The 13,713-nt window shown below is 43.2% G+C and overlaps 1 protein-coding gene across 3 annotated transcripts in view; it reads right to left on the reverse strand.

The window, feature by feature from the left end:
• syt7a (synaptotagmin VIIa) overlaps positions 1–13,713 on the reverse strand; it is an 88,787-nt gene that overhangs the window by 11,080 nt on the left and 63,994 nt on the right. For all 3 annotated transcript variants that reach the window (XR_014623439.1, XM_084364808.1, XM_084364807.1), the window contains 5 exons: positions 7,781–7,883; positions 4,144–4,411; positions 2,365–2,534; positions 1,907–2,021; positions 1,050–1,249 (listed from right to left, as the gene is read on the reverse strand). Coding sequence is in view for 2 of the 3 variants with exons in the window: in XM_084364808.1 (XP_084220934.1) it covers positions 1,050–1,249; positions 1,907–2,021; positions 2,365–2,534; positions 4,144–4,411; positions 7,781–7,883 (856 nt within the window). In the remaining variant the exon portion in view is untranslated. The remainder of the gene's footprint in view (positions 1–1,049; positions 1,250–1,906; positions 2,022–2,364; positions 2,535–4,143; positions 4,412–7,780; positions 7,884–13,713) is intronic.

A 13,713-nucleotide genomic window follows, 5' to 3' on the forward strand; every position in this document is an offset into this window, starting at 1 on the left:
ACTGTTTCCCAACCAAGCACCCTGCTACCGAGGGTAAATATCCTGGACTGACAGATTCTTTCTGTGACTGAAAGAAAAAAACAAGTGCTGTTGAAATATCCTCTCATTTCGTCCATTGTAGATGATGACAGACGGACTGTTACTCCAGCTAGAGGCGGTTAAACAGTGGAGTTTTTGCACACCTGAGTCGCATACATGCTGTAAATAGACTCGGAGATAATAAAACAGTTGTGCTGATGCTGAGAACCCTGTGGACGTCTACTTTGTTCCCACACACAAAATGTACTGACATGTTTGTTTTCCTGCTTTATTATGTAGATTATATCCTCCTGTTTTGTCTGCTGTCCTGCCCTTTTTCTTACTCACCTGTCATCCATTAGTTAGTCAGTTCCTGTGTATTAAAGTCTGTTTCTTTCCCTCTGCCAGTTCGTCTGTTTTGTTCCTGGTGTCCCTGTGTTTAAGCCTCATGCTTTCTGCCTCGTGTTCCCCCGAGCTTCATCCTGGTTTGTGCTTCATTTAGTTTTTGTGTTTCTCTTTGTTTTGTTTTAAACTTTCCTTTGTCCGCTCTTCGTTGCCTTCCTTTGTTGCATTTTTGGATTATGGATTACAGACCTCAGCTTTATTTTAATAAAGCTTGCTTTTAGTTTTTTCGTCTTCTGCCTGTGTTTTTTGGGTTTGATTCCTTTTTCTTATAACCTTAACATTTATCAGGAATCAAAGAACAACAAAGAATCAGACCGATAATCAGAATCGATGATGGCAGCGGTATCAATAAAATCTTAACAATTTACCATCCATGGCCATGAGACATGAGAGTGGCATCGATCTTCTCATCAATTCTTCACCACACATGCAAGAAAGCATACTTTCAGAAATGTCAACTGAGAGCTAATGTTACTCTGGGATGTTTTCTTCTCATTGACTTTTGTGACTTTGCTGGTTAAATCGATCAACCTCAGATGGGCCCCCTTGCTGTCTGAAAGTGCCTTTACTAAGTCGCATTTTAAATTGCAGTCACATTTATCTAAGAAGGACTTGGAGGGGGCTACCTTGCCGATAACATCGTTGCGGCTGAGCCGGTCCTTGTCCATGACGGTGATGATGATGGTGGTCTCCCTCAGCACATGGGCGGGCACGTCGAAGGGGAAGGACTCGTTGAACACGGGGTTCAGACAGCGCTTCATCGTCACTGTCTTCTTCTTCTCTACGCGCTTGTCCTTGTGCATCAGCCACACCTTCACATATGGATCTGCACATGTGTGGACACAGACAAAAGCACAGCGGTTTACATGTGTGCGAGGATGAAGATGCCCATGCAAGGTGATTTTTCGGGTCAGGTTTGCAATTACCCTCCTAATTTTTAAAGTCAGCGAAGGCAGCAGGGAAGCAGATACCTAGTTTGAGCTCAAGGTCAACTCATCCCCTGAGCTGGGAAATATACAAATGAGGAAGTATTTATGGAAATAGGGCCTGGGATTTGTACTACCAATTCTGGAGCATTATCATATTCTGTTATACTAACAGACAAAGCTTCTACTACTGGAGGAAAGCAGTCTTTTTACAAAAGAGACCTGATACTTTAAAAGCTAGCACCAGACTGAGCTAACACAGATCTGGCTGGGAGGCTGAAGATCCTCATAGATATACAGAAAGAGGGAGAGAGAGAGGCCAAGGGAGAGAGGCTTGACGTAATGTCACCTTGCTGCCAGGGCTATCTACAGCGCGACCCAGCTTGGGAGCCAGACGGCCGCCGTCCTCTGCACGGACAGGTCAGTAAATGTTTGAACACGTAGACGGCGGAGCTGCGTGTGAATCCACAGAGCTCCCAATGTCGCGAGGACGGCGTCAGACTGGTGAGCAAGGGTTAGACAGAGAAAAGACTAAACAAACAAGGAGGATTCTCTACCTGAGGTGCCCCCGATATCCATGGCTTTGAGATTGCGGGCTTTGATGATGTTCACAGTGATGGTGTTGGCAGTGGGATTATAGCAGAGAGACACCAGCAGGTCTCCTCGTCTCCCCTGAGGAACACACAAACGAACACAATGGAGTATGAATCACGCAGTGTAATATCATGTTTCATCAGGGAATATCAAACTCTACATTACTCACTATCTTGTTGTGTAATTTTACATCACTGCCCTTTTCTGCTCTAACCTCCTGTGCCAAACACAGACGGTCCAGTGACCTGACTGGCTTAGCCCAGCCCGCCGCTCACCCTAAAATCACGTCAATCATGCTCGCATGCTGAAAGCAGTCAACAAATGCCAACGGACTTGCTTTAGTAAAACAGTAATAACAACATCTGAATGAAAGCACTGATTTGTCATCATTCTGCCAGATGGCCATCTCCCCCTCTCTTACACTGCCATCACTGCAGGGCTTGAGCTCCTTCCAGAAGGTCTTTATCTGGCCCAGTTCCACCTTGTTAAGGGGGATTGACACCTCTCCAATGGGGTCATTCCTGCTGAAGCGGTCGTAGTCCAACACCTGCAGGTATAGAGTGCGTTCTCTCACTTTCTCGTAAGGGAAGCCTAAAAACAGAGACAGAAGCAGCAAAGTTACAGAGGGTGTAAAAACATTTTCTCGACAGTACAGAGAGGGCAGAGTAATCTGCACCCTGCTAACAGGGACGAGTTTGGAAAAGGACTAAGTGCATTTCAAAAACTGCAGGACCAGCCAGAATTCTCTCACACGACAGAGAGGGATCATTATACTCTGCTCACAAAGACCTAACTCATTTATTTTTCAAGAGCACTGGCTATTGTTCTAATTTTGGAAACGGTCTGAGCCGAACATTATTTTGGCTATTTTACCATTGCGCTGTCATCCAAGCACACTGGCCATAATGAAACTAATTCAGACCATTTAGTGCCGAGACGCTTCACTGCTCTCTGCGTGGCTTCACTGAACATCTGCAGTTTGCAGATCTTCAGAGTATGTCTCCTTTTAACAAAAAAAATTAACCTGCTGGAGGTATTGATGCGCAAAATTTGTTCAAATTTCACACCTTGTTTGTGAATTTTCACACAACTCCCACGATGCTTTTTGTGCACTGGAAAAGGACTCTGTCATTGCCATGAACACATAATGAATGGTTCAAACTTGAGATGAGACGGCAGAAAGTTTGATGAGATGATTGATGTCCGTTTAATATACTGTGAAGCTATAGCCAGACACAGACACGCAAAAATTTTTTGTTTGTTTGTTTGTTTGTTTTGTTTTGTTTTTCCATTTGCATGTCAATTTTATTCCAAACTGTTGTTTTCGTCATGAGGACACAGAGAGCAAATATTACACAGCAAAAAAAACAACTTTTAAAATTAACTTGTACAAAACACATGGCGTATCTGTTGATTGTTTGTTTGTCATCACCCTGTAATATAGGACACAATGTGTTGGGATGAATAACCTCTTTTGCTTTCGGCACATACATACAGCTACATATATTGCATCTGTGCTCTCTTCCAATCCACTTGACTACTAGGACAATAATTTTACCTCACTGAACATGGGAGCTACTGACTTACCGCATGTAACATATTTGCAGGCGAGTATTTCGCCGTCCCCTGTGTGTAAAGGCCTTAAGACTATAAGCGGGAGGAAATGACTAGCCTGGCCCAATGTTTTCATACTGTGGTTTTTATAATGATTAAACAAATAAGATGCAACACGTTAATTAGTGAGCTTTAGAGGTGGTAGGCCAATTTGTTTCGCCTTCGGACAGAGCCGGCTGGCTGTTCCCCGCTGTTGCTAGGCGAAGCAGCTCCTGGCTATAGCTTCCAATTTAGCGTACAGATGTTAGTGTTTTTGAGCTTCTCATCTGACTCTCAACATGAAAGCAAAATGTCTGTCACTTTAAACAGGATTTTCAGCCAAGCAAAGCACTAATAATGGAAACCACTGCCCCAAAAATGGGCAAAGCTGATTGAGAAAATCTGCCGTCTCCTTCAGCGTCTTCTAATGAGCAATGTGGTCCCTCAAAAATTGCTTGGTTACTTTACATGAGAGATTTTAGTATTTCTGAATCTGATGACAGTTTGTTTATGTTACTGGGCCACTGTATGACAAAAGAGAAAGCAGTAACAACAATAACAATTGTCACAGTTCTTTGATATGTTGCTGGGTGGAAAAAACACAGACCCTCGAACAGGAAGGTTTCGTTCCAGTGGGGGTTGAGGTTCTTCCTCTTGACCTTGGTCTCCAGCTTGTGCTTCTTGTCGGGGAGCAGGTAGATTTTGACGAAGGGGTCGGAGGTGCCGGAGAAGTCTTTGGCCGGGAGCTCCTGGCCCCTGAGCACTTTAACGGTGAGGGTCGTGTTCTGGAAGCTGTAGCCTATGCTGAACTGGATCCGGCCCAGCTTCTCGCTGATAGGCCCTTCGCCGTCATCGTCCTCCGAACCCGGTGAGAGCTGTGGGGCCACAATTGCAGGTGAGTAAATATAAACACATGCAGCAGCCACTCACATGAAAAGTTCAGTCCAAGGGCACACACTCTTTCTCTGGCACAAGCACGTGCACACAGACCGTGACGAGCAGAAGCTGTGAGGGGAGGAGATCTTTAGGGCTGCGTTTCTATCACGGCGTACTCAAGCAGCTGCTCAAAGGCAGAGATTGGTCTGACATTAAGAAGGCTGAGAGAGTTTTATTTCCTTTTTAATGTTCTTAAGAGGCAGGAGGTGCTCAGATTGAAGATAGAGGAGCTTTAGACCACCCATTCTTTCTCGCAGCCACTCCGACTGCTTTATCACTGCTGTGCACTAAAAGGCCACTATCTGATAGACAGCAGCGGACAGAGAGAGGGAAACAGAAAGAGAAGGAGGGAGATCATTGCATGAGGGGCATGGAAGGAACCAGAGAACAGCTCAAGGTTGGCAGTCTGCACATGTCTTTATGGTCGCTTTGTTTCTCCCCGTGGCTCCACCTTCTGTCTCTGCCCTTTATTGTTTTCTCGCTCTAACAATAGCATAGATTGGAATGAAGCGTTTGAGGACTTTAAGGGGGGTTGAGACAACCAGCAGTTCATAAGACCACTTTGGGGCAAGAGTCTGATACTTTAAAAGAGTCTGGCCTGGCTGTCTGGTTTGAATGCAAACACTCCACACTACCTGAAACTGTTGATTCCAGTGCTTCAGGACAGAGCTTCAATTTCAAAGTGACAAAGACTCGCTCAGTCAGATCCTGTCAATATGGGTTTTAGAAGTGACAGGCAGAGCAAGTGTGAAATATTCTAAGTCTAATTTATCAAACAGTGTGAGTCACCTTGGATGGCTTGTCTCGCTTGATTGCCACTGTGGGAACTGTCAGTGTGTGTGTGTCTTGTTTTTCTATTATGGCTCCATTATTACCGTGTGCAGCTTCAAATCAACCTGCGCACAGAGGATGACTAGGCAGTAAGAGTCCTACCTGATGGTGAAGAATTACCTCATGATTAGTGAGTGGTAGTAAGTGCACACTGAACAATTTATTTGAAATTACACCCAAATTACAACTAGAATTACCTAAAATTGTATTAGAAATAATCCCAATATTATTTAATGATAATTTTCTGCTATTTTCCAACAAGCAGTTAATAAAAAGGTCATTTCTTTAACACAAAACTGCCAGCTGGTTTCTGCTTAAACTGGCAAAGAAGAGTTTTCTGCGTCTACGTATCAGCGTCTAAGTAAATGAATGAAAATACTGGGAAAGTTGTCTGTTGCCACTTTAACTTCTGCCGATCATTTTAATTTCCAGTTTCTGTCTAACTTCCCCTCAGCAAGCCACCAAATTAAATGACTGCAAATATAAATTGTTTTCCTTGTGAAATTAGTCACTTGACTCCTGATTATGAAGTTGTTGTTATTTTGGCTAACTATAAAAAAAATAACCTAGGGAAATGTTTCTGAAGTTGGACTGATCTGCTGGAGTTGCAATGTCTCAACCAGCATCCTGTTCTTATTTCACTTTTTAGTTGCTTTACTTCCTGTTTTATTTCGTGTTGCTCATCTCTCCTCTCGTTTCAGATCCCTTCTTCCTGCCCTGGTGTGTTTCCCTCCTTTGTGACTGTCTGCCCCGCCCTGATGTGTTCAGTCTGTGTGTTCCCAGCTCTCTGTGCCAGGTCATGTCAAGCGTACCAGCCTTATTTTCTCGTGTCTAGTGTTCCCGGTTATTAGATCCTTTCTGGTGTTTCTTGACCTCGCCTTTGTCTTAGACCTTTGGGGATTGTTTGCCTGAGTGACTGCATTTTTGTGTATCAAACCCTGCTTCTGAGTAAAGAGTTGTTTTTTGTTTTTTACCTCGAACTGAACTGTCTCCCGAGTCATGCACTTGAGTGCATCTCTGTGTTCAGTTCTGACAGAAGTATAAGAAAGAAAAAAATACTTCACTTTACTAACCTGCAGAAGTTTGTGACATTAAAATGGTATGATCAGCAGAAGTTACCTGGAAGTGTCTTAAAGTGACCAATTATTTATTAACAGAATATTATTATTAAATAACATTGGGGTGATTTTCAAGGTCATTCTTGTGGTAATTATGGGGTTAATTTCAAAGACATTTCAATGATGTAGTTATCACCGACTTCTTGTGAAATGTGCAGTCCTGTAAAATTAATCTTTATTAACATTTGTTATAAAACCACGGGCATCAGTATGATCCTCCATTCTTCTGGTTTCAGGGTTTTTAAATAATTTTGGATCCTGGTTGGAGGGCTTAGTTTCCATTCACACACAAGAGCATTAATGATGTTTGGCACTGATTGTGTCTGATGAAGCCTGGCTCACAGTTGGCATTCTGATTCATCACCAAAGGTGTTGGATAGAGTCGAGGTCAGGACTCAGGCGAGTCAAGTTCCTTCACACCAAAGTGGAGCTGTCATATCAAGGTCAGTTTTCTTTCGTAACACTGAGAAAATATCCACTTTGAGACAACAACTTTGAAAGAGAAAGTCTGCTTCATAAACCGATGGGATAGAATTCAAAAGACAGTATTTACAACTTGAAACTCGACCCACACTGGGGACTGAAAGTCATAATATCTTCGTCTCTTCCGCTTTACTTTCTTCAATTTATTCCTAATCTGTCTCTTGTGAGTCCCAAAATGTTATGCCGGTGGGATACTAAATACTTTTCATACTGTCATCAAAATCAATGAAAAATCCCAAAACTAACAATGAATTGATCCTACTTACATTAGTTTGTGTAACCAAAGCCTGATATGTTTTTTCCTCTGTACCTTACAGCATCAAAAGCCAATAAAAACACATAAATGAGTCCCTTCAGTAGAATGAAGATGGGAACTTAAGTTTGTTGTGTATCGACCCAGTATACAGCACACTGTTGGTGCCATAATGACCAACAAGCACATATTATTTAATCTGCAGCCAAAAATAGTCCCAAACCAATTTCCTCTTACGTTTTAATGTAGCTGTTTTAGAATATTTTTTTAAAAATTGTAAAATTGTTGGCTTTTAAAGGTCCAGTGAGAAGGATTTAGGGAGAATTGGGGGCAGAAATGGAATATAATATTCAGAAGTATGTCTTCGTACTGAGCCTTTTACATCCACCATGTTTGTTTTCTAGGCCAGAACAGACAAAACAATCACTGACTCTAGAGGAGGCTAAGACAAGGGGTATTTAGCCACTAGATGCCACTTAAACTACACACTGGACCTTTAATGGGATATGTTGACAATAAAATAATGTTTATTTTGTCTTTATGTGGAACAAATGATGGACAGGGGTGTCATCATCAGGAAAGACAACAGCAGAATGGATGTGTAGTTGGATGCACGGTCTTACCATCACCATGTCTCCGGTGAGAGAGTTGGCCAGGTCAGTGACGGAGGAGTGGCCGTCAGCATCAGGGGGTTGGCCCTTGGGGCTGTTGGCTGGCTTGTTGCCCCTGCAAGCAAAAACACAGGTTGACCAGGCGGGAAAACGGCGAGGACATGAGCTGAGAATCTAACTCGTCTCCAGAAAGAGAGAATGTCTGAGCACACAGGGAGGGAGTCCAACCTCCACCTGTCTGGCGCTTGAAACACCGCCTATCTGAAACGACCAATTGAGTCCAAGTTTGCTTTGGATAGATGTCACTTCAAAGTGGATTGTGCTTTCTCTAGCTATCATGAGCGAAGCCAAATAATATCTGCCAAAGATTCCACAGATTAACAGCGGGCGCTAGAACTGAGGACATTTTGATGTGGTGAGTTGTGTTTGATGAAACTTGGAATCTGAGATGACTATACATATGTCCAAGTGTGGCAAACATCCATATCTCTAACAAGAAAGTTACCTCCAGACACATTTTCAGACAGAACACAAAACAGAACCACTAAATTTAAAATTGAGAGGAACCAATTAATTGTCTCTCATTATCAACCCGTATTCTCTCTAAAGACATTAACGAGACACACACGTATAATGACATGTATAGCAACGTGACGTCACTATAAATACAGTAGACAGACATGTATAGCAACATGTAAGACGACCAGACATTTAACAGGACAGATGTTCAACAGTTTTGTAAGGGCTTGACTGTTTAAATCTCTCAGTTATTAATCAACAACACCAAAATATTAATAAAAACATAAAAGAGAGAGCAGAGATCTCCCATGGCAGAGCTGCTACTTCAGTACAAATGTTAATAGATGTTAAGTTTAGTTCCTTCACATGAGGATTGTTGAAAACAAAATGTTAAAGTGGGACAAACATTCTGGGAGAAAAACCTCTATGTTCATACATCATGAAAACAAGAAAAAAAAAATTAAGAAAAATAAAGAAAACACATCAAAGAAATGAAAAGAGAATAGAGAATATGAGATTAAATAAAAGATAGAACAAGAAAGAGCCAAATGCAAAAGTCCTGGCCAATGTAATGTGACACATTGGACACACAGCACTCCATAGATGACTGGTCAAGGCACATGGAGGGGCTGAACATTGAAACACTGTTAGGCAATAAATAAACAGTAGATAGAGAAGAAAAAACGAGAACAGACACACACAGAGAAAGAGAAAAGAAATGAGCAGATGCAGAGAGGATGCTGTAGTTGCAGGCACACAAACGCGCACTGGACAGAAATCATAAAACACTTTAGATAAGATAGAAGGTTCAACAAGGAATGTAAGAAATAGAAAAGCAAAGCTGAAAATTATTTGTCTGTATCAGAAGAGATAGCAAGTATTAATAGCATGAACAGTGAGGTTACGAAAACCGAAAAACCAAAACAGAGAGTGAGATCGTTACAAACACCAGCACATTAGAGAGAAAAAACAGAGCTGCAAGAAAAGATAGGGGATGAAGGAAGGAAAGCCTGGAAACACAAGAGAGGCTTAGTTTGGTCAGTCTGATAAGTATCGAAAAATAAGAGACAAAAAAAATAAAGAGCTATGCACACACAATATCTCTAACAGGAGACAAAGGGGCGAACATGCTGAGGGGAGAGAAAAGAGCACAAAGATGAAAAGAAAAGGACAATAAATACAATTGATCACCAGGAAACAGAGAGCGAGAACCACCGCTCTTTACGTGGGGAGTTTAAAATAAACGACAGATGAGAGATAGTGTGAAAGAGAAATAAGGCGAAGATATACCACACGAAAATATAATATCATTGAAAACACAAAAAAGGGACAAACAGTAAGAACATAGGAGATGCACATTTAGAGTGTCACAAAAGAGGGTGTTAGTAGAAAAATGAAGTCGTAACTAGAAATTAGAGTTAACTGTCAATCTAACCTGATTTTACAACCATTAAGCAACACTCTAAAAGTGTGGACTGGGGACACAGGGGCCAAAGCACAAACTGGCATTGGCTACATGTGCATATAGAGTATATGCAAGTAGTTGTCACTCAGAGAGTGAAGGCAATGCCCCGGACAGGCAGAAAACAAGGAGCCCATAGAAAGTCTGTCTGTCTGGCCAGCATTCTCTGTCGAGCTTCTCACTCGGAGAATGTATGTATCATGGGTCGTATTTGTTTTTGTTGTTGTTGTTGTTGTTGTTGGGCGCTCTAGACTGCAAATTTGGATGAGAATCGATGTTGAATGCAATAATGTGTACATTTTTGCAGGAGACAAGGACAGAACCAGGGGGAAAATATACTGACAAATAGACAGACAGAAAAGGCAAGCAAACAAGACAAGCAAACAGACAATCACTTCAACCAGCAAAGGAACCGGAGCGAGACGGGGGGGGGTGGGGGGGAAGGAGGGATGTTAACCACTTCAAGAAGGGAAGGGAATATTCATCAATTGGTGTTAGTTGTATTAGTTGCCAGGGGAGGTAATTGCATTTCCAAGGGCCTGTTTATTTATTTATTTTCTCTAAACTGCAGGCAATGAGTTTGAGAGGAGAGAAAAAAGGCTGGGCAAAGAAATACTACCTGAAGATCTGACGATCTGCTCAAGGAGAGAAACTCTTCGGGGTTTGACGTAAAGTAAGGCACCTCCCTCCTCCTCCACCTCCCAACTAACGATGGGGGAGTGAATGTCTTCAATTATTCATTCTCCTTCATGCTTCATTCAGGGGTTTCGCTGCATTCCCAGGTAAGAGCTAGTGCAGCCAGGGGGAATGGCCTTTCTACCAGCCCTGCTTCACTACAGCACCTGAGGAGGTCCTCTTCTCCAGCGCTGCCTCCAGGCTGTTTAAACAACGCGGCCGGGGCTGCGGATTTGTCGCCGAAAAATAAGACACTTCCTCCAGATAATGCAAGCATATCAAGAATTGAAAATCAAGATTTGTTTTCGGTTTATTAAATTTCTAAAAAAGGCGATATTAATTGTGGCAGATGATAAAACTACAACTGCTACATTTTCGGTGCCAATGCTTTTTCCGTCCGACCCCTTTGGGGGATTGATGTGGAAATTGATGCTTTAGAGCCTGCAGTTGTCTACAGTATCCAGTGGGAGGCAGAGTGGACTCAGATCAGATTCTCCCACAGCTAAGGCACAGAAAGTGGGCTGTTGGCATAGCAACGGCTCTAGAAACACAGACCATACATATGGGGGGGTTTGGGGTGTGTGTGACAAGAGGTTGTTGGGAGTGGGCACAGGGCAAGGGTGTGTTCAGAGGGGAAGGGGTGCAGCAAACAGGCAAACACAGTGAGAACAAAGAAGATAAGGTTTAGGATATATGACAGGTACGGGTGAGAGCCTCGCAGACACACACATTCACATGAACAGACATATGGAGGCAGGCGGGGCCACTTTGGGTTTCACCGTCCTGTGATACTATCCTGTTTTTGTTACCTGACCGAGGGCCAGCAGCTCGAAGAAGAGGGGGGGAGGGGGGGGAAAGACACTCCACTTCTAGGCTGGAGAGAGACGCGAGAAAGAAAGCCCAACCCAGCCCCAGCCCCATCACCACCACTTTTTTTTTTTCTTTTTTTTTCCATTTTTAACCCCCCACCACCCCCACCCCTCTGCAAACATGTCACACTCAAACAAACACGCTCGCCCGAGACCATGAAGTGATGTATTTCAATGTCTATGCTCAATTTCATAGCCGCCCACTAGATCTATCATTCTTCAGGGGCCACAGCACACTTCCCAGGATCATACACAGTCAGAACCACAGCAGTGAGGCATGGCGCTGCTTACATAACTCGTCATCCACATGAAACACATGTACGTTCACACTGTAGTCAGCCAGTCGTCCCTGCTGCTTCACTTCTCAGGCTCTAACCAAACATTCTGCTGTGACGTATAAATATGGATGCTTTCACTGTTAACTAATTACTTCCTGCATGTTGGAGCTGGAAATGAGTTTAAAATAGCATCATTTACTGAAATCCCATTTCAGGGAGAGGCAACAAGGGAGGTGCTAAATGCTGCCTTCTGTGTATCTGCTTCTTTCACTGAAATGGAAATAGAAAACCACAAGACAATTCGGTGGGTGCCAAATGTGGATCTTTATCCTGTTTAATGATTTAAATTCTATTAGGAGCCGTAGCTGAGATATTTTTAACTTCTACTTTTAACTTTACTGGGGGGCTATTGCCCCTTTGACTACGATCCAATCCTAAAAATGAGTATCTACCCTCCTTACCCACTGTATAACAGTTGAGCCCCACCTCCCTTTATGACCTCCCAATACTCTCTGCAATTAAGCATCCTTGTCTCCAAGCTCAATTAAAATAACTAACCTATCGTTCCAGGGAATTTCAACGACATGAAATCATCAAAACATTTTGAAAGTCCATTAAAACTCCAAACACGAGTCGACCAAATGTTTTGAAGCTCGATTAGATTCGGAGATTGCCTCTGAGGTGGAGGCTGCTGCAGATGCGCCACCTGTTCTGAGGCAGGACACCGAGGTCCCAGGTTAATGCTCCAAATAGCTCGTCTCCCCAACCGCCCTTCGTCTATCTGTATGTATGAGAGGAGCATGTGTGCCAGCATGTACCTGCTGCTGGCTAGAGTGCTGCTGCCTTCAGCCCTGCATAACGCATGGATGTGCAGAGTACAATAAGTACCCTCTCCTGCTACTCTCATGGATGGAAGATGGATTTGTACCCTGTGTTTTCTCTCATCCTCCGCTGACATATGGATGGATGGATGTATAAATGCGCTCCCCTCCTCCTACTCTCTTTGTGACTCCTTTTTTTCCGCCTTGCTGCTATCTGCTTTGCCCCTCTCGTAGCACGAATGCATCTCATCATTCCCCCTGTGATGCGGGGATGAGCGTGGTGGCCACAGGGAGCCGAGCCTCGGGGACAGTCTTAACCAGAGCCCCTGAGGACTCTGCTGATTAGTCGGGCCCATAAAGCCCCTGTCACAGGAGGAGCACTGTGTCAGACTAGCAGAGCATAACATAATCAATTTGCATGTTTATGTACAAACACACATACAGATGATATCATCTGGAAGCTTAATAAAAGCAGTTTTTTCTAACATCTAAGGCCTGAAATTTCCCCCTTTCAACCGTACTCCCCTGACCTCGGGTTGACCTGACTTTACATTAACTTGAACACACATAAAGATGAAAACTCCTCCTCCTCGTCAGACTAATGCGGTTAGAGCACAAACACGCAGTCGCGACGTTAAATTAATAACCATTTATATTGATTGAGGTAAAAGGTCATAACCGCCATACGCTGTATTTGTCTTCACCTTTCATGTCAAGTTAAGCAACGTAATAAGCTCATAAATTATGAAACAATCTTATATAGCCCACTTGGCAATTAACAGACACTCGGAGACTCGGAGAGTGCATCCCGTCTCTGAGGCAGCAGCGTACACATCTATATTTATCAATAACTGCCAGATGTATTCTGAAACAAGAAATAACTCCGCTAGGCTTACACAAAATGATGTAACATGCATGGATGAATAATTGAAAGACCACAGGCAAGTGGATTGAATGTTAATGTGGCACAAGGAATATGTCCCGCCTCCTCTGTCCTGAACCGCTGTCGCCATTGGGCCGTTCGCCTGCCGCTCACAGAGAGATCTAGATTCAAAGCTCTCGGGGATTGTGGCTTCTCTTTATAGCAACACTGGAGGAGAACCTACAGCGTAGGTTCACTGAATCGCAGCAGAATTGTATGAGTGAAGGCCAATGAGGCATTAACAAGCCACTCTAGCATCCTAATTAAGCTTTCTAAGATCCACAACCTATGGATGCCCACGATGAAAACATCTCAGCATGCGCGGCCCTGGCATCAAGGCAACATACAATTTTTTAATCCAACAATATTCCCTCCCTCCTCGCCTCCCTGAAAATGTGT

The sequence above is a fragment of the Pagrus pagrus genome (genome assembly GCF_965226575.1).
Source record: "Pagrus pagrus genome assembly, chromosome: 10".
Classification (NCBI taxonomy): domain Eukaryota; kingdom Metazoa; phylum Chordata; class Actinopteri; order Spariformes; family Sparidae; genus Pagrus; species Pagrus pagrus.